This window comes from Paramormyrops kingsleyae, chromosome 3 (genome assembly GCF_048594095.1).
Source record: "Paramormyrops kingsleyae isolate MSU_618 chromosome 3, PKINGS_0.4, whole genome shotgun sequence".
In the NCBI taxonomy this organism is placed as follows: Eukaryota; Metazoa; Chordata; class Actinopteri; order Osteoglossiformes; family Mormyridae; genus Paramormyrops; species Paramormyrops kingsleyae.
Genome location: NC_132799.1, coordinates 27,912,605 through 27,931,662, shown reverse-complemented (window position 1 = coordinate 27,931,662; position 19,058 = coordinate 27,912,605). Strand labels below are relative to the sequence as shown.

The 19,058-nt window shown below is 46.9% G+C and overlaps 2 protein-coding genes across 4 annotated transcripts; one reads left to right on the top strand and one right to left on the bottom strand.

Annotated features, from left to right (window-relative positions):
• The first annotated feature begins 200 nt into the window (after positions 1–200).
• On the top strand, positions 201–13,999 carry glt8d2 (glycosyltransferase 8 domain containing 2). Of its 2 annotated transcripts, none has more exons than XM_023812657.2 (10): positions 201–658; positions 3,071–3,106; positions 3,948–4,040; positions 4,127–4,322; positions 4,597–4,714; positions 5,159–5,243; positions 8,983–9,095; positions 9,297–9,463; positions 9,550–9,662; positions 9,982–13,999. In XM_023812657.2, the coding sequence occupies exons 2-10, from the start codon at positions 3,088–3,090 to the stop codon at positions 10,152–10,154; spliced, it is 1,077 nt and encodes a 358-aa protein (XP_023668425.2). In that variant the 5' UTR covers positions 201–658; positions 3,071–3,087; the 3' UTR covers positions 10,155–13,999. The 2 variants fall into 2 exon arrangements, with proteins under 2 accessions (XP_023668425.2, XP_023668426.2); XM_023812658.2 differs by lacking the exon at positions 201–658 and adding an exon at positions 2,457–2,800.
• LOC111844304 (G/T mismatch-specific thymine DNA glycosylase-like) lies at positions 10,478–17,214 on the bottom strand. Of its 2 annotated transcripts, XM_072710046.1 has the most exons (11): positions 17,111–17,214; positions 16,000–16,198; positions 15,007–15,053; positions 14,752–14,976; positions 14,597–14,666; positions 13,864–13,999; positions 13,688–13,770; positions 13,499–13,593; positions 13,050–13,221; positions 12,752–12,892; positions 10,478–12,291 (listed from the first exon to the last, which is right to left on the bottom strand). In XM_072710046.1, the coding sequence occupies exons 2-11, from the start codon at positions 16,130–16,132 to the stop codon at positions 12,173–12,175; spliced, it is 1,221 nt and encodes a 406-aa protein (XP_072566147.1). In that variant the 5' UTR covers positions 16,133–16,198; positions 17,111–17,214; the 3' UTR covers positions 10,478–12,172. The 2 variants fall into 2 exon arrangements, with proteins under 2 accessions (XP_072566147.1, XP_023668424.2); XM_023812656.2 differs by having other exon boundaries at positions 14,752–15,053.
• Positions 17,215–19,058: the final 1,844 nt, after the last annotated feature.

Below are 19,058 nucleotides of genomic sequence, written 5' to 3'. Positions count from 1 at the left end.
GTGGCACGAAACACGTTCACTGAACGTCGTGGAAGTACAGTTGCATTTGATTTTGTAGAACTGGCCAGCCAATATAATGCAATGGAAACGCAGTGCTGTTTACATATATCTCAGGCTACAGAAGTTGCTTGTGGTTACTGCCCACACCCCTTTACCATTTCATTATGAGTGAAAGTAAACGGTCAGACAACGGCAATCTACCTATTTTAACCAAATCATCATGATAAATGTATTATTTATCCACATGATTACTTCTCAGGCATGGACATCTGATCCACTCATTCTCAATCGATCAATTATTACAAGTTAATTACGTTTTTATGCGCCATTTATGTAAATTACACAAAATTTCGTAGACAGATTATACAAATATGAGCCACATGCAACGGTTTTCGCCATGCAAATCGCTGGCGGTGTAAGGACACTTCGTCGCTCTGTCTAACGGAGCTGCGCCCATCCGAGAGTCCTGGGGCAGCGCTGAGACCTGCACATCTGGAGAGGACTTCCTGCAACAGCTGGCCAGCTGCTGTAAATGTCGCAGACTTTCATTGTTTTTGATCAGCACGGTGATTCTTATGGATACTAAGCCAGCTTTTTCGGTAATATTGGACTAGGACTTATACGTTCGCCTGCCAACATTATCTACGCACCAGCTTTGGTAGGTGACTGGACTTTCCGAGTCTACATGAAATTAACAAGCTCAAGCAAATCATTTGCTGGATGGTTTTATCTGGTTGTATTGAACAGTGTTTGTTTTTGCAAGATATATATATGAAAGATATAGCCAGGACAGTGATATCCCATGTTAAAATAGGCATAAGTATAATGGTGAACAATGGAGAAGAGAAGAAATGAAAACCGACACGTTAAACGATCAGTCTGTGCGCAGGAGTATGTGGAATTACACGTAAGCTGTATTCAGGTCGCTTCTCAACCGAACGAGATATTTAGGCAAATGCAGTTGCGGTCAAAATCAGAATAACTGGGAGAAAGCCTTGTCTTTTGTGGAGGAATAGCTTTCCGTATCCCGTGTCTTGCTGTTTGAGACGTGTACACCCCTTGATCTTACCCAGTGGTGTAACAAAAGACGAGTAGGCTATGGCATAGTATTAAAGTGCTAAAATATTCTACTGAAGTGCCCCGTCAACTTTCAACGAAATCATAAAAATAATCATGATAATAATCATTATAATCATAATAGTGTTTCTGTGACTTTACTCTATTTTGGAAACGTTGGCCTATTTCACCAATGGCTTTAAAGCTTGCGTGACTGTGCATATTCATAATTACAAATTCAAAAAATTTACAGACTCATCTGAAGCGAAATACTTGTTGACGGGAATGTGATATGAAACAATTCATTTTTTATTTATTCCGTCCCATCCTGTTCATTTTTACCTGCAGCCACGGGCGTTAGTAGTAGGGTGTCACCCTTACTGAAAGTGGTAAGATAAACTTTCTGATTCTGACCTCTAAACATGCAAAAGAGCTTTTTTTTGATATAACTCGCAAATCAGAATTGTCGTGCACGTTGAGTTATTGGAGCAGACTCCAAACCTGTCGTTTACATGTGCAGAATGAGAGGCAGTCCTGTCGATAAAGCAGCGAAGTACGGGGTCTCACATCTATGGAAGATGGGCAGATTTATGGTGAAAAAGCTGCCACTGCCATCATAGGAATTCCAGCCTTAGACTGAACGGAGTCAAATTTCCTCGAAACTTTAAGTTAAAGAGACGATCGGTATGACGTAAATCGCTCAATCACAACTTGAATTTATCTTGATTTTATGTATCCCTAATGAGAGTTCTTAATTAATCTTGAAAGAGAACTAGAATAAGAAAAACAACATAAAAAGGTAGACATCTCTACAAGACTCTACAAGAGATAATTCACATCGGCAGGAATACGACATTTCATGTTGAATAGGCACTGGCAGATGAAAATGCATTACAGCATTATTTATGCTGGCGGGCTTTCCTTTGCTTAGAGCCCCGTGCAGCGTAACTTTCTGGAAAGTACGGTCGGGTGTGTGCATTCTTCCTGCATCCGTAAAACCAAGTAGGAACAGAACCGAAACTGTACGATTCATACCAGCTTCTCTGGATTTTATATTTAAATGCAGTCATATATAGTATAGGTCTAGACTGAGGTGCCCAATAAATAATTTGTATTTAGTTCTAAATTTCAGAACTATGCAAAATGATTGCATCTATAGATATCTAAACTACTCCAAGCCGATCCAGCTAATCTTTTGAGTTTTTTCCTCCATTCCTTTTTAGATTAGATTGCTGAAAACTATTACGCCTTGCACTCTTGCCAGATTTTTAACCTTGCCAAATGGGACGTTGAACATGTTTTACATCTCCGCTGTTCCTATTGTTACGTCACAACATGTTTATTCAGTTTTATTTTCCCCGGGTCCAAATGAGGGCACTGCTTAGACCGCTTATTTACCAAGGAGTCCAGTCTGATGGGGTTGGGCAGTGTGATGCCCAAGGGCGTCATTAGGTGCGATCACTCGGGGCTTTTTTAGTCCCAAGTATTTTATCCCGTTAGTCTTCCTTCCAAAAAAAGTCAACAACCGGGCAAACTTGACTCAGCCCCTTTTTTCAATAGCTGGAATCGCCCCAAGTTATCTGATTATCAATGCTATCGGGAAAGAGGTTCTGAGAATCCCTCGATCTACGTGCTTGCAGCGCGTTTGCATGTTACGGAGAGCGAGCAATCCGCAGATTTCAGCTTCTTCGCCCCTTTCATACGCGTCGTGGACCATCATACGTCTCGCACACATTCTTCGGAGGTGGGTTGACCTCTTTCAGTGTATGGGCCTTTGTTCACGCCGCCTTTTCAGGCTTGATGGCCAGGCGAGCTCTGTTTCCCAGATCACTGAGGCTGTTTTCCCGCTGTGATCCAGAGAGCCGGGCTCTCTACTAGTGGCTTTTAACAATGAGCATTTCGTCCGCGGCCTCCCCCATTTGGCAATGATTTTGTCCGCTTGTCTTTCTCTTCTTGCTCAAATGCCAAGGAAACTAAGTACGAATTCAAACTGTGTTTTGGTGTATTTCTGCAGATGTCACATGACGAAGAATGGCTCTGTTGAGAAGAAGTAAGTGAGATAAATTTTGTATTAATAACTATATGAAAGGTTTTTCTATCATACATTGTAAGCAATGGCTCACAACCCCGATCCCCGCCCCCCTAAACACTCACGGTACTCCTACTAGTATGGGCATGTCCACACCGTCATACCCAAACCTATACCTTTGATTGTAAGTTTTTCTGAGTTGTTAATATATATATTTTTAGGATTCTAAAACGATAGGATAATCAACCAAGGAAAATCAATATTTCAGAATCAGTTACTCACCTGGAAAATCCAGCTAGGAACAAGACCGCGAAGGACAGGAAACGTAGTTTCCTAGTTTAATGGTTTAATGCGAATCGAAAGAGCTGGAAGATAAAAAGAATAAGCCTGAGCCTGATTAAGTGCCGTCGGCTGCGCAGCGCAGCTTTCCTAAAAGCAGACATTGTTTCGTGAGATTCAGACTCCCCGCTGCCTGGAATTCTCGCTCCAGGCATATCGCTTTGCGCCTGATTTTTTTATTTTTTATTTTTGTCGGGGGGTCGGGGGGGTGTACCTGAACGCGAGCATCTCTGACCGCATAATTCACTCCAAGCAGGGCTTTCTAGCATTTTCTGAACCACAGACCATAAGATAGCCAGGAAAGTGAGCTTGTAAAAGACCGTCTCCAGATTTTATGGCGGTTTGGTTTCCAAAACAGCTGGATTTTTGCAGACTGAAGGTGTGCGGGAGTCTTCCTGGGTTTAGGTGCAGGACTGGCAGGGGGTCGTTAAGGAGAGAGATGGGAGGACTTGGAATGTGCGCCATATTCTGGATGGTTGGTTAGCTGTATCTCCATCTGCCATGTCTCTTCTATGTTCTACAGTCAACTGGATCCTCCTGACACTGCTGACCCTGATAGTCTGTACCATCCTGTACAAGAGGGTGCACAGACCTCAGCAGCGATCGTCTCACACAGGTACCGCGCTGATCCTCAGCCCTCAGGTCGCCCTGAGGTAGTTGGCCATACCCTCTAACTGTGTTGGTACGTCCCACACTGTTCAGGGCCCGTTCCAGCCACGGTCCCCCGGGATGTCAGGGATGAGGTGTCGGAGGTAGAGGGCGTGATCCCGGTGGCGATCTGCGCGGCACAGGAGCGCGTCGGCGCCACCATGGCAACCATCAACAGCGTGCGCAGGAACACGGATGCCAGCTTGTTCTTCTACATCATCACCCTGCAGGACGCCGTGCAGCACGTGAAGTACTGTGTGACCGTGAGATCCCTCCGGTTTTCTCCGTCGGGCATCCCAGCCATATATCCAAGAACGAAATGCATGAATAAAGACTGAAAAAGATGTGTTTCTTCTCTTTACTTATTTGCCTGAGAGCAGGAACAGAATCATGAAAGTTTACCAATTAATCATCAACTCTGGGTGTAAGCATTTAGAGTAGCCCCTTAAGTGAAGAGTGCCACCTCATGCAGCCCTGTCAGGACGATCAGGGCTCAGTGCTCAGTGTCCTCTGGATATTTACAGGGATTATATAGAAAACTCTGCTCTGAAGGACATCAAGTATAAGATTGTGGAGTTCAACCCCATGACTCTGAAAGGAAAAGTGAGACCTGATTCTACCCGGCCAGAACTCCTCCACCCAGTGAGTACCAGTCCACGTAAACTGCTATCTTTTTGGGGCAGGGAATATCAGTGCACAGGAAGGTGCTGGGCTAAGAGTGTCCAACTTAGACAGCTTAAAACCTGTTGTGTAAATGTTTGGGTAAAGTGCAATGGGTCTTAATAAGGAGCACATACACTACTTGACCTGGGGACTGCCTGTATCTGCACTGTACTGTCGTCCATTCCTTAGCCATGAAATGTGTCGCTTTTATGGGCAACACGCCCTGCCAGGAAAATCATTTCTGGGCTATGAAGCAAGCAGTTGCCCAATATCTGATCCAGCAGCTGTATAGGAATTATACTGGTTATTTTTCCCTATTCAGGGTTGCTGGTTTTCGCAAAAGCAGGAAGTGCCTGGGTTAGGTTGCTGGATGGCATTTTTCCTCATGATCTCCACCTTGATTCCATCTCCTTTCCTCTGCAGCTCAATTTCGTGCGTTTTTACCTGCCGCTGCTCGTCAACCGGCACAAGAGGGTCATTTATTTGGACGATGATGTCATTGTGCAAGGTAAGGAGACTCCCAGTCTGTGGAAGCTGCTGGTGGCAAACTGAAGACCTCATACTGAGCTCACATTCTCTAACTCTAACTCCGGTCCTCAGGGACCCATGGACAGTCCACATTTTTGCTCCGTCCCAGACAGTCACCATTTTTGCTCCCTCCCAGTTCCCAGCCTGAGCAGATAGCGCAGAACTTGAATCGCGGTCAGCAGAGTGATTTCACCGTTGGGCCCCTGAACAAGACCCTTAACCCCTGATTGCTCCAAGGATTGTCTGACCCTGCATTCTCAATTATATGTCGCATTAAATAGAAGTGGCTGCCAAATAAAGTTTAAAAGCAAAGTCCCGTTTCTCTCGCCCGGACTAGGGTCACCGGGGCCCCACCCTGGAGCCAGGCCTGGGGGAGGGGCCCGTTGGCGAGCGCCTGGTGGCCGGGCCTTGGCCCGTGGGGCCCGGCCGGGCACAGCCCGAAAGAGGCACGCGGGACTGTCCCCAGGTGGGCCCACCACCCACAAGGGGAATGTCAGGGGTTCGGTGCATTGTGGATCGGGTGGCGGCCAAGGGAGGCCCTGGCGGTCCGATCCCCGGCTGACAAAACTGGCTTTCGGGACATGGAATGTCACCTCTCTGGTGGGGAAGGAGCCTGAGCTTGTGCGTGAGGTTGAGAGGTATCGACTAGATATAGTCGGGCTCACCTCAACGCATAGCTTGGGTTCTGGAACCAATCTCCTGGAGAGGGGCTGGACGCTCTTTTACTCTGGAGTTGCGGCGGGTGAGCGACGCCGGGCTGGGGTGGGGCTATTGGTGGCCCCACAGCTCGGTGCATTAACACCGGAGTTTACCCCGGTGAACGAGAGGGCTGTTTCCCTGCGCCTTCGGGTCGGGGATAGGTCTCTGACTGTCATCTGCGCTTATGCGCCGAATGTCAGTTCGGAGTACCCGGCCTTCTTGGATTCCCTTAGCGGTATGCTATTTGGCGTGCCGCGGGGGGATTCCATTGTTTTGCTGGGGGACTTCAACGCTCACGTGGGCAATGACAGTGTGACCTGGAAGGGGGTGATTGGGAGGAACGGCCTCCCTGATCTGAATCCGAGTGGTGTTCTGTTGTTGGACTTCTGTGCAATGCATGGTTTGTCCATAACGAACACCATGTTCGAGCATAAGGGTGTCCATAAGTGGACATGGTACGAACATGCCCGGGGCTACAGGTCGATGATCGATTTTATAATCGTATCAACTGATCTGCGGCCCTCTGTCTTGGACACTCGGGTAAAGAGAGGGGTAGAGCTGTCAACTGATCACCACCTGGTGATGAGTTGGCTCAGGTGGCGGGGGAGGAAGCCGGTCAGACCTGGTAGGCCCAAGCGCATAGTGAGGGTTTGCTGGGAACGTCTGGCAGAGGCTCCTGTTCGCTGGAGCTTTAACTCGTGCCTCCGGCAGAATTCCGACTGCATGCCGGGGGAGGTAGGGGACATTGAGTCTGAATGGACACTGTTCCGGACCTCCATTGTGGAAGCGGCCGTACGGAGCTGTGGCTGCAGGGTGGTCGGTGCCTGTCGTGGCGGTAACCCCCGTACCCGATGGTGGACACCAGAGGTGAGGGGGGCCGTGAAGCTGAAGAAGGAGGCTTACCGGGAATTATTAGCCCGGGGGTCTCCGGAGGCAGCTGACGGGTACCGGCGGGCCAGGCGGAACGCGGCTCGGGCGGTCGCAGAAGCAAAAACCCGGACGTGGGAGGAGTTCGGTGAGGCCATGGAAAGTGACTTTCGGTCGGCCTCAAAAAGGTTCTGGCAAACCATACGGAGTATCAGGAGGGGGAAGCAGCTCCTGGTTCCTACTATTTATAGTGGGGTGGGGGGGCTGTTGACCTCACCTGGGGACATCATCCGGAGGTGGAAGGAATACTTTGAGGACCTCCTCAACCCTGCCTCAGATACATCTACGCATACTGCCTTTGAGACATCTGAGGGCACAGAGCCCGAGGGTGCTTGGGGGGGCTTGCCCATCACTGAGGCTGAGGTGGCCAGGGTGGTTAAACAACTCCGTGGTGGCCGGGCCCCGGGGGTGGACGAGATCCGCCCGGAGTACCTGAAGGCTCTAGATGTTGTGGGGCTGTCGTGGCTGACACGCCTTCTCAACAGTGCGTGGAGGTCAGGGACAGTGCCGCTGGATTGGCAGACCGGGGTGGTGGTCCCCTTATTTAAGAAAGGGGACCGGAGGGTGTGTTCCAACTACAGGGGGATCACACTTCTCAGCCTCCCTGGGAAAGTCTATTCCGGGGTACTGGAGAGGAGGGTGAGATCGATAGTCGAATCTCGGATTCAGGAGGAACAATGCGGTTTTCGTCCTGGTCGTGGAACGCTGGACCAGCTTTATACCCTTGCAAGGGTACGGGAGGGGGCCTGGGAGTTTGCCTATCCAGTCTACATGTGTTTTGTGGATTTGGAAAAGGCTTACGACCGGGTTCCCCGAGGTGCTCTGTGGGGGGTGCTTCGAGAGTATGTGGTCCGGGGTCCACTGTTGTGGGCGATCCGGTCCCTGTACGAACGGAGCAGAAGCTTGGTCCGCATTGCCGGCAATAAGTCGGACGTGTTCCAGGTGCGTGTTGGGCTCCGCCAGGGCTGCCCTTTGTCATCGGTCCTGTTTATCATATTTATGGACAGGATTTCTAGGCGCAGCCAAGGCGTCGAGGGTGTCCAGTTTGGTGACCTCAGGATTGCCTCGCTGCTTTTTGCAGACGATGTTGTCCTGCTGGCTTCATCTGCTGGGGATCTCCAGCAGGCACTGGGGCGGTTCGCAGCCGAGTGTGAAGCGGCAGGGATGAGGATTAGCACCTCCAAGTCCGAGACCATGGTTCTCAGCCGGAAACGGGTGGTTTGCCCTCTTCGGGTTGGGGAAGACGTACTGCCTCAAGTGGAGGAGTTTAAGTATCTCGGGGTCTTGTTCTCGAGTGAGGGTAGGCGAGATCGGGAGCTGGATAGACGGATCGGAGCGGCGTCTGCAGTTCTGCAGGCGCTTAACCGGTCCGTCGTGGCTAAGAAAGAACTGAGCCAAAAAGCCAAGCTCTCGATCTATTGGTCCATCTTTGTCCCTACCCTCACCTATGGTCATGAGTTATGGGTAATGACCGAAAGAACGAGATCGCGAATACAAGCGGCCGAAATGAGGTTTCTCCGCAGGGTGTCTGGGCTCTCCCTTAGGGATAGGGTGAGAAGTTTGGATATCCGGGAGGGCCTCAGAGTAGAACCGCTGCTTCTTCACGTCGAAAGGAGCCAGTTGAGGTGGTTTGGACATCTGGTGCGGATGCCTCCTGGGCGGCTACCCGGAGAGGTTTTCCGTGCATGTCCTACAGGGAGGAGGCCCCGGGGCAGGCCCAGGACTCGCTGGAGGGATTATATCTCTCGGCTGGCCTGGGAACGCCTCGGTGTACCCCCCGAGGAGCTGGTGGGGTTAGCTGGGGAGAGGGAGGTCTGGGTGCCTCTACTGAAGCTGCTACCCCCGCGACCCGAACCCCGGACAAGCGGCAGATGATGGATGGATGGATGGATGGCTGCCAAATAAATAAAAATGTAAAATGTAACTTATTCAAAAGTACTTTTTGAGATTTATGGAGACCAGCAGCCTGCTGAGTCGTGGTGTCTGGCAGGATTAGAGATGCATCTGATCTGCTTTTTAAACATCCACATGTTGCTTAGGAGCAGAGCATACAGTGCAATTGCTTGGTTGGAGTTCTTTCTACTCCAAAACAGGTGACATCCAGGACTTGTACCAGACCAGGCTGGAGCCAGGCCACGCAGCAGCCTTCGCCAGCGACTGTGAACTGCCATCCACTCACGAGATGGTGCGCAGCATCGGAATGCAGGTGGGCGTGAGCAGGTGGGAGGGTGAGGGGGCGGGGCTAGTGCCTGAGACAATGGAGGATCCAATAGGACACAAGTGCCAGCAGCGATCAGTCTCACAGGAGCCGTATCCGCTTAACAGCCTGCCAGTGCATTTTCCTCCCTAATTCTGTGGTTTGCCAAGTCAGACTTTGCACGGGAAACATTTATGGGTTTCTTTCCAGACGACATACATGGGCTTCTTGGACTACAGAAAGCAGGAAGTGAGAGACTTAGGAATCAACCCCAACGACTGCTCCTTCAACCCCGGGGTCTTTGTGGCCGACGTCGAGGAGTGGAGAAGGCAGAAGATCACCAAGCAGCTGGAGAAATGGATGCAGCAGAACTTCAGGTGAGCACCTTGCATGCTAATCCACACCGAGAGCGCTCTCCCGTCACCCGCCAGCATGACCAGCGGACCACATGCTCTCCCCCCAGGGACAACCTCTACAGCAGTGCAATGGCGGGTGGCGTGGCCACTCCGCCGATGCTGATCGTCTTCTACAGGAAATACACAGCTCTCCAGCCACTCTGGCACGTCAGACACCTGGGTGAGCCTCATTCTCGGGAAAGCGGTTCCTGGAGTATAAAAATGGGACATTGCCTAGTTATAGAAAATCCAGAGGAGATACTGAAAAGCATTAGGGATTTACTCAGTTCTGCTGGATATCGCAAGAGGAAAAAGTATAACAAGAAAAAACTAAATTGGAAGCATATGCAAATAATTTAGACTATTAACCCAAATAAGGTTCTCTCTCTCTGTATATATGTGTGTGTATATACAGTATATATATAAACATATAACTGGGCTTAAGGTCCATAGGGACACCTGTGCAACAATCATCCATTCCAACCTGCCCCACTCTCTAGGCTGGAGTCCCAACACCCACTACCCAGAGAAATTCCTGGAGGAAGCCCACTTACTGCACTGGAATGGACGATTCAAGCCTTGGGACTACCCATCTGTGCACAGGGAGCTTTGGCAGAAATGGTACATTCCAGACCCCACAGGAAAGTTCTTACTGGTACGACCCAACAGATGAGTGTGTCCTTCTGGTCCCCTTGGCAGAGCTGAGCTGCTCATCTGCACATAGTTGCAAAAGTTAATTCTCTGCTTCAGTTTCCTATTGTGCGTGCAGAAAACTCAGGGGGAACCAGCCCGTTTTCGGAAAAAATTATGAAGTATGTTCCAGTCCGTCTGTAGGTTTCAGATATAAAAACCAGTAGACAAACACTACGGTTTCATACTGACAAAGATCACCAATAACTAATAATTAGATTTTCTGATTAACACCGTTGTGCTTTGGGCTCCTGCATTTCCTGCACTTTATTTGGCTTACATGGACAAATAGATGGGACGTCAGTATATATTTCCAAAAGTTTATTACTGTTCCTAGTTTTTCAGAAAGTGTTCATTTATACATTACATCACTCTGCTCATGATGTACACAAACACACGACAGCTGCCATTTTGATTCCAAGCACCATTTTCAAATTCGGCACACAGGAAGTCTCCACTGTAACAACTGGTGGTGAGATGAACTCACATCCCCACTGGCACGGGGCTGGTACTCTGTCTAACCTCAGAAACAAACAGCTGAACACAAAAGCGCTTAAAAATAACATAAAAAATAAAAAAAGGGCTACGAAGCCAGTGCTTTACATCTACATTGTTCTGCAATAATCAGATCTCAGTGTGACCTTAAAACTTCCAGTTGAAATGCCTTAAAAACAGGACCCGCCGATCCGCTGCCCTCAGCAGCATTTCCACCCGACCTCCCTGTGTCCTGCATCCGCAGCGTTACGGATATCACTCAAACATCTGGTCATGCTTGCCTAATGAACCATAATTGATTTACATGGACCCCATATTCTTTTAAAAAAAATCTTTAAAAATTTAAAATGCCAAAAAACCCCAGAATGCTCAGATTTTACACAAAGAAAGTCTTTACCTAGCACAAAATACAGATAAAATGTTAACTCAGAGGGAGGAAAGTATGCAAAACAGTGCATTCCAGGCCCTAAACAGGCTAATTTAGCTGTTCTTACTAAACTGCAGAGAGGGCAGAGCCTGCATAGACAGTCAGATGCACACTGCAGCCTGTAGCGCTCCCCCTTACTGTTAGCACACGGAACAGGAACTCAGCTAATGCCATGCTCATTTTAAAAACCACTTAGAGTTTCGAAAGGCACTGCATTTTTTTCATCCATTTTTACTTCTCGAGGATTCAGGTACTGTGCACATAAGGGATGGCTGCCTTTTCCTGTCAGAAACTGTGAATTAACACAATTGTAACAGTTAAGGAAACACTTGAAGACATTGCCGAAGCACCGCAACATAAATTAAGGAATACGCAAACTTCGAAGTTAGACGAAGTGCACTGCAGTGTGGCATCCTTGTGCTCTTTGAGGTCTGGGGCCATTTCTGTCCCGGCAGACAGAACGAGATTCCCGTGTCCACACCACACCATACCACACGGGCATGATAACCAGGTGGAGGATATGAGAGCATTAAACGGAAAAGCCAGCTAAACGTTACTGCACTGCTGCAGTACGCGTACCAAAGACATCAAAAGAAAACGTTTACATACAGAATTATGTAATGATACTGTATAAAAACAGCTGAGTATCACGCATTACTGTAAATCCCTGATCAATTCTGGCATGAAAAATAACCTGAAAAGGAATTCTGTCAGCAGTTAAATTGCAACGTGAATGAAATAGCACCTTGTGAAAAATGTTCTATCCCTCTAAAAAAAAAAAAAAAAAAAAAAAACTATGAATTTAAAAATGTAAGAATACAATCTACTACCTAAACAGTGTAGACCAATAGGATAAAAATAGATGAACTGGGGGGAAGTTTAGGGAAACATGCCTGTTGCTCATCAAGTATTTTAGCATTTCAGATGAGCCCATGGATACTTGTGAAGCCAATCACCACTAGCTCAAAGACAGAAGAACCGGGCAGTTCGTGAAGTCACTGCATTAAAAGTGCAGTGTTCAAATTGACATCCTGACAGGCCCCGCCCACTTCCATGCAGGCTCCACCCACAGGTCAGGGCTATGTGCTGCCATTGGACCCGATGTCTGGAATCTGATCTGTGAATGACTGTGTCATCCACCGGCCATCGGGGACCTGACCCATCGCTGGTGGAGAAATTGAACCCTCGAGGTTGGAATCTGTGGGAAATATTAAAAGGCTAAATGTAGTCAAAGCAGCATACGCTGGACAGAAATAAAAGACCCAAGAAAGAAAAGGTGCTTTAATAACAAATGGAATATGATAAAGAGAAATTTAACCAAGGATTGATACTGATAACTCGCACAACTCTAGCTAAGCTGACCAAGTAAACAACACTTCATAATTTGACATTAAACCTACTTTTTTCTTTTTACATTTGTACTCTCTACACTCCTTTTATATTTATATGTCTGTTTATATTGTTCAATTATATTCATCTTGTTTGTTTCTGTATTTGTACCGACAAAAATAGTCTCCCAATTTCGTTGTACCTTGTGCAATGACCATAAAGGCATTCAGCATTCATATCTTAAGTGATATGCGTCTCCATTGGAAGAATGACCCCTCCCCGCCCGGCACGGCATCCGTTGGCGTCACACAGAGAGCTCGGCAGCTTACCTCCCTCCCCGGGGCCGGTGAAGCTGCAATGGCCGTTGAGTGGCACCCCCTCAGGTCCCGGCTCCCCATAGGCACCGCCGAAGGCCACTTCGTACCCGGGGTCGTACTGCTCTTCTTTGATAGCGATTTTCTTGGCATCCTCTGGAAGCATGACATAGATATTATTATATACACCAGCAAAAAAAAACAATGTGTAAGCAGGAGAGGGGACCTTTAAAGGTCCCTTAGGCCATCCCTTTAAGAAAGACCCCCAGGGAGGTGGTGCACTGGCACTCATGCCCAGATAGGGCCCGCTCACCTTTGGCCAAGCCCAGGTCGAAGGTGTACCGGACCTCCTCCACCTCCTGGGGCCGGGCCATACCCTTGATCTGGTCTCGCAGCTCCTTCAGCTTGATATAGTAGTGTACCTTGTCCTGGGCACGGGGGAACTGGGCACAGCGGGCACTTGAGGACGGCATCAGGTACAGCAGCTGCGAGATGGTGGGGGGTGGGTTACGTAAACTGGCTGTCAACCATCTGGGGGCAGCTGCACCCCCGTTTGCCCAGCCAAATCCTCATATGTGACACAGCAAAGCCTCTAGATGGACAAATACTGAGAAAACATTACAATAAACTAAAAACTCATTCAGATACTGCCTTTGACATAGAAATGGATTTACCTCTGCAATGTGTAACTAGTCCCTGCATAACTACCCTTTCAAAGTGCTGGTGTGAATGTGGACTGCAGCGACGCTGAACATACGTTACCGTTTCAGTATCTGGGACCTTCAGTGGCTGTAAGCCAAAGTCAAGCTTCTTTGGCTTAGACCCAAAGATCTCCCTGCAGAACATTTCATAAATACCTAAAGAAGAAGGAAGGCGACTAAGTCAACTTAAACAGCCATTACGCCATCCAGAGAAGCTCTACTGGAGCAAAGCTACGGGTCGCTGTCTTACATTTTCCGTTGAAGACGGCTATGAGAGGCTTGTACTTCTTCAACTTCTCCACCAGAATTTTTCCTCCTTCACGCAGCTCTTTACTGTGATAAAGTTTGAAATAAACAGAAAGTCACCCCTCAGAGACCATGACTGAGACTGAGAACCTTAAGCTGGCGACTCTCCAGCCCCGTTACCTTGACAGATCCTTGCTTCCTGGCGTGGTCCTCTCTACCATGTTGGTGAAGCCAATGCTGTACTTTTCCGGCAGCATCTGATCATGCATGTGATTGAGCTGCACTTCGCTGATGCCGGACATGAACAGGCATTTCCCTGAAGGGAATGACATGCGCATCTTTAAGCTGACTGCTGTGGACGTACGACGACATTCTTAACGATCACTTTGGGACATTGATCTTCAGAAATGGAGTGACAACAGCACCACATTCAGGTTAATCAGGATAAATCAGACGTGCGGTTTGTCATTTATTCAATGACAATACAGAGCAATGTTTAGCTAATACAGGTTGGCTAGCAAGGTATACTATGGTATACCATGGTATTTTGAAACTGTGGTGATAAAACTACCACCCAGGAAATTACAGCTGTAAAGAGGCTGAAGGAAAGGTTTCCTACAAATACAGCAACAAGCAGCATCAATATATATCAGGCTGTGCAGCCTGCATCACCTAAAGTTATTAGTTAATATTAGTTAATGTGTCTTTTAAAGACGAACTTTAGTTCATGGCATAAGTGCACACTGCACCCAACAGTGCTGTAATCGAATCTAATAGTACGATCCAATTTCTGTACCAATTTCCTGAAATTATGTGTCTCTGGCTACCACAGTGTACTTATGGTTAGAAGAAAAAGGTTTTCCATCATAATGAAGCTTTATAATGCAAAAAAAAAAAGTTTGCGGTCACTTACAAAAATGATTCCCTGGCCCAGGAAACCAGCGTCCAATGTAGGCTGCCATAAGGCCCGGATTAATTCCGATCTGAAAGACACAGCTTAATAAATTAATAAATCACATACAGCACCTACACATTGTAACTGGGGAGAGCGTCCACAATAAAACTTACAATCACGAAATCCAGGTTGTTGGTGAGAATATCCGGCAGGGTTTTGGTCATGACCTCCGCCTCCGTCATGCCTTTGAAGCGGTCCACTTTCCTCTTGACCTTCTTGAAGGCCTCGTCGATCTTCTCCTGCTTACCTGTGCCTGGGTCCTCCTTGGCCTTTTTTGGCTTGGGCCCGGGTTTGTTCCTGGGCTTGGGCTCCGCCTTGGGCTTGGGCTCCGCCTTGGGCTTGGGCTCCGCCTTGGGCTTGGGCTCCGCCTTGGGCTCCTTGCTGACAGCTCTGCCTCGTTTCCGCTTCGCTGGAGCTGTAGTGAGTATTAAAGAAGGGGTTTTAAGCAGTCTGGCAACATCATTTTTACATTAATCCAACGCTCAGGGCAAACAAATCAGTCCAAAATGCATCTGCATATAAATATAGTCAAAGTATCATTTATTGTCAACTTCAACTACATGATGCACAGGGTCATACACTGAGGTGAAATATCATCATTTAACTACCACATAACACAACCCTGTCTGACATTATCGATGGATGATGTGACAATTTTTCATACCCAGTTGCAACTGTATTCATGAGAAGCATTTCAAAGGACTGTGATACAGCACATTTACATTTACTATAATTTAGCAGATATTTATCCAAAGACATGCAATGAGTCAAACAGCAAACAAACGTGGAGTCGACTAGGCATAAGTGTGACTAGCCTGAAATTCCAGTGAATGCCCAGTTACAAGTGCACTATTATTATAATGAGAGAACAAACCAGCAAGTGCCTATCACACAATGCCTGTGTATTCAGAGACTGCAACAGCACTACAGCAAAAAAGTGCACCGTGAAAAAGTAATTTCAGCCTGCATAACATGTCAGCATGTTTTGTATAACTCCGTCACTGACCGAAGTGGTTAATGTTAATTTGTACTTGAAACTTTGGTATTAAAAAAAAAAAAAAGTAATTCTGCTATAATGAGTCAGTTTCTTTTATAAGTACAGTATTTTACGTACCCTAATAGGTAATTAGGTTTATTATTATAAAGGCTAAAAGCAGTGTTTCTTGTATGGATAGAATTGTTGGTTAAGTGGTTAACATTACTACATACATTCCAATCTGGTTAGTTTGTAAACATAAGAAACTGTGATCTTTATCATTGATCATGATTCTAACCAAAAATCTCGTGATATCACATTCTGGCCATATCACCCACCCCTACCTGGCATGACAGACACCCCTCCAGAAAGTGGAAGCATTTACCTTTAACTGGCATAGCCCCAGCCACGCTCTCCTGCTGGGCCGCCAGCTCCTGCAGGGCAGGGAGCTCCTGTGGGCCGGCCACCTCTCCCATAATCTCCATCGGGCTTTCCGTGATGGGAAATACGCCGGCCATCTGCTGGTAACAAGGCCGCTGGGTAGGCTGCACGTGCTGGTTGGACTGGTACCCGGAACAAGGAGCCTAAGAAGACGAGGAGGACATTAACAGCTAGAGGTCAAAGGATGGAGGTGAAGCGTCACTCTCATGTGTACATATGTGTGTATCTCAAAAGATAGCAAGATGGGATATGCAGAGAAATAAAGGATCATTTCATTTCTGTATGTGAAAGTGTTAAAGTGCTCTATTACACCGGAGATTTTTCCAATAAAAAAAGCTCAACGATGAGTGTGACTTTCTGTTCCGAAAATGCACTTAAAATGTGCATCTCTGTTCCAGCTTCGTCTCAGGTGACAAGTAAGTGACAGTTTCCCTTGCATGCAATTCTCCAGCACCCCAAAGAAGAAGGGGCAGAGAGTAAGGTTCCGCACAAGCGCATACTGGTTTCCGTCCCTTCTATAACACATTCACTATTAATAAAATGATATTCATTTTGAAGTTGCAAAACAAGAAAACAAAAACGCCCCTTAATTCCTGAATATTTGTAATTATGAAAAGAATATGAATGAATCATTAGTTCTATTTCATCTCAAGATCCTTTACAGACAATATTAAACATGTACAAGTACATCGTCATATTATTAGCGCGACGATATTAATGGGTAAGAACAAACGATGCCTACACATTGAATGAAACCAGGCCTTCCTGATAACGGAGAGAAGGAAAACAGCCCTCACATCCAACGAAAATAAACCATCTATTTGTCTTGGGTCAGAGAATAATATTTCAAGAACAAATATTGAAATATTGCAAAATCGTATAAAATCTCTAACGTTAATGAGAAAGTAATTCCCAGCCAAACTGTACCGGACACCGCGGCCACACTGAAGCGGAACGGAGGCTTCCAGCTAGCTAGCTAACTTAAACATTTGGAGGTTAAAGGATGACTGTCAGTCATAAACACGACATCGACGATCATATCATACAGATATTACCTGTTAAAGATACTTCCGAAAGCTGTATTTATTCATTAAATGGACTGAACGAGATTCCGTCCACGGAACAGAAAACAAAGGGTAGATTTAAACTCGAGCAGCAACTGAACTCTGACACTAGAAGCTACCAACGTCAAATGGGGGTGCACGATTTTAAAACGTATTTAATATCAATTTAAAAACCAAAATATAAAAAGAAATGTAATATGTACACAATAAACGTCCTATAAGACGTCATATATTATAAAATCTATAATCTACTTACGTTCTACAACGTAGGTAAATATGTTATGGCGAAATATACCCACTAGTTGAGTATTGGTGGGGTCCTTCTGGCGTTTAAACGCCGGCGCCTCTTCTCATTGGCTGGCAAGCCGCGTGCTTGATGTGTCGTATTTGCTTTGGGAAGGCTCAGGTCTAGCGGTGAAATTTCTGGTCAGAGGGTGCGGTACGAGCACGAACTTTAATAGACGAATATGTTTCATGTGTTTGAATGCATTTCTTTATTAGGAACATATACTTAAATTCTCCATGTTCTATACAAATACACCTGTTTGCATGTAATTTTTAAAAACTTGTTAGTATCACACCGAAGCTGGACTGGGATTAAAAATCGCCCCTGGATGAATTCCACTGGCCCACAAACGGACACTTTTATCCAAAGCCACTAAAGAGGGGGCAATTGCGTTTAAGCGTCTTGCTGAAGTGCACAACTGTGAAATCGCTCTGCCAGCTATGGGATTTGAACCAGCAATCGTGGGCACCCTAACTGGCAGAGCCACACACCCTTAATATAACAGTGTGTCTGTCTGCAGAGAGAACGGCAGCAACATTCATGTCTCTGGGGACCGTATCTATGAAGTCAGTAGATAAATTCAGGGAAGGGAAGGGAAGGGAAGGGAGGGGGGGGGGGCTTGAGGTCACTGTAAAGGGATGTGAGGCGCCCAATATCTTTGCAAGAGTATGAAAGTCCAAGTCTATCGTCCTGGTACTCCCTGTCTGGCTGTATGGCTGTGAGACATGGATGCTATCCAGTGACTTGAGATGAAGACTGGACTCCTTGGGTATTGTGTCTCTTCGGAGAATCCTTGGGTACCGCTGGTTTGGCTTTGTGTCGAACAAGCGGTTGCTTAGGGAGTCCCGAATGAGGCACATTACCTGAATCAGTTACGGCACTACAGTCATGTGGCGTGTTTCCCTGAGGGTGATCCGGCTCACAGGATCCTCATTGCTGAGGACCCGGACAGCTGGACCAGGCCAAGGGGATGCTAATATAACACATGGTTGAGGCAGCTAGACGGCCATTTCCTTTGGATGGGACTGGACTGCGTGTCGGCCAGGGGGGGGTGACCAACAGGGATCCTGAGGTGTTTTGTTGTGTAGTGGGTGTGGCAATGTGCTATAGAAGTAGATGCTCCCCAGCCTGACCTGACCTGAGGTCATTAATACATGCAAAAATTAACATTTGTTTTCTTTAATATTTTATTTGCACTGATACTTAAACTGTATATTTAATGACATAAGGTGTAATTTTTACATAAAGCGATCAAAGACTATCTACAGCCTGTGGAACTCCATTAGGTCCCACTATGTCAGGGCCAGTCTGACACACAGTTCACAGATTTCCCTGCTCAAACACACCCACTAAACCTGGCAATTAACTGTTAAGCTGAATAAGGCGTATTTGAACAGGGAAATCGGCCAACTGACCCTCCAGGACCGGAACTGGGGAACCCTGATCTATGTAGGACCCTTATGTCTCCAGAACCACTCCACGATTTGATAAACGGAGCATTCACAGATCTCTTCTACACATCACTGTAGTCCTGAGCTGTAATCTAAGCATGTCTGCCTTTCCTCTTTGCATCCATGAGTGTGGCCGTTCTCCTCTGACCTCTATAACTAGCCCAGCGTGATTTTTCCTCAAAACCCACTGTTTAAACACTAA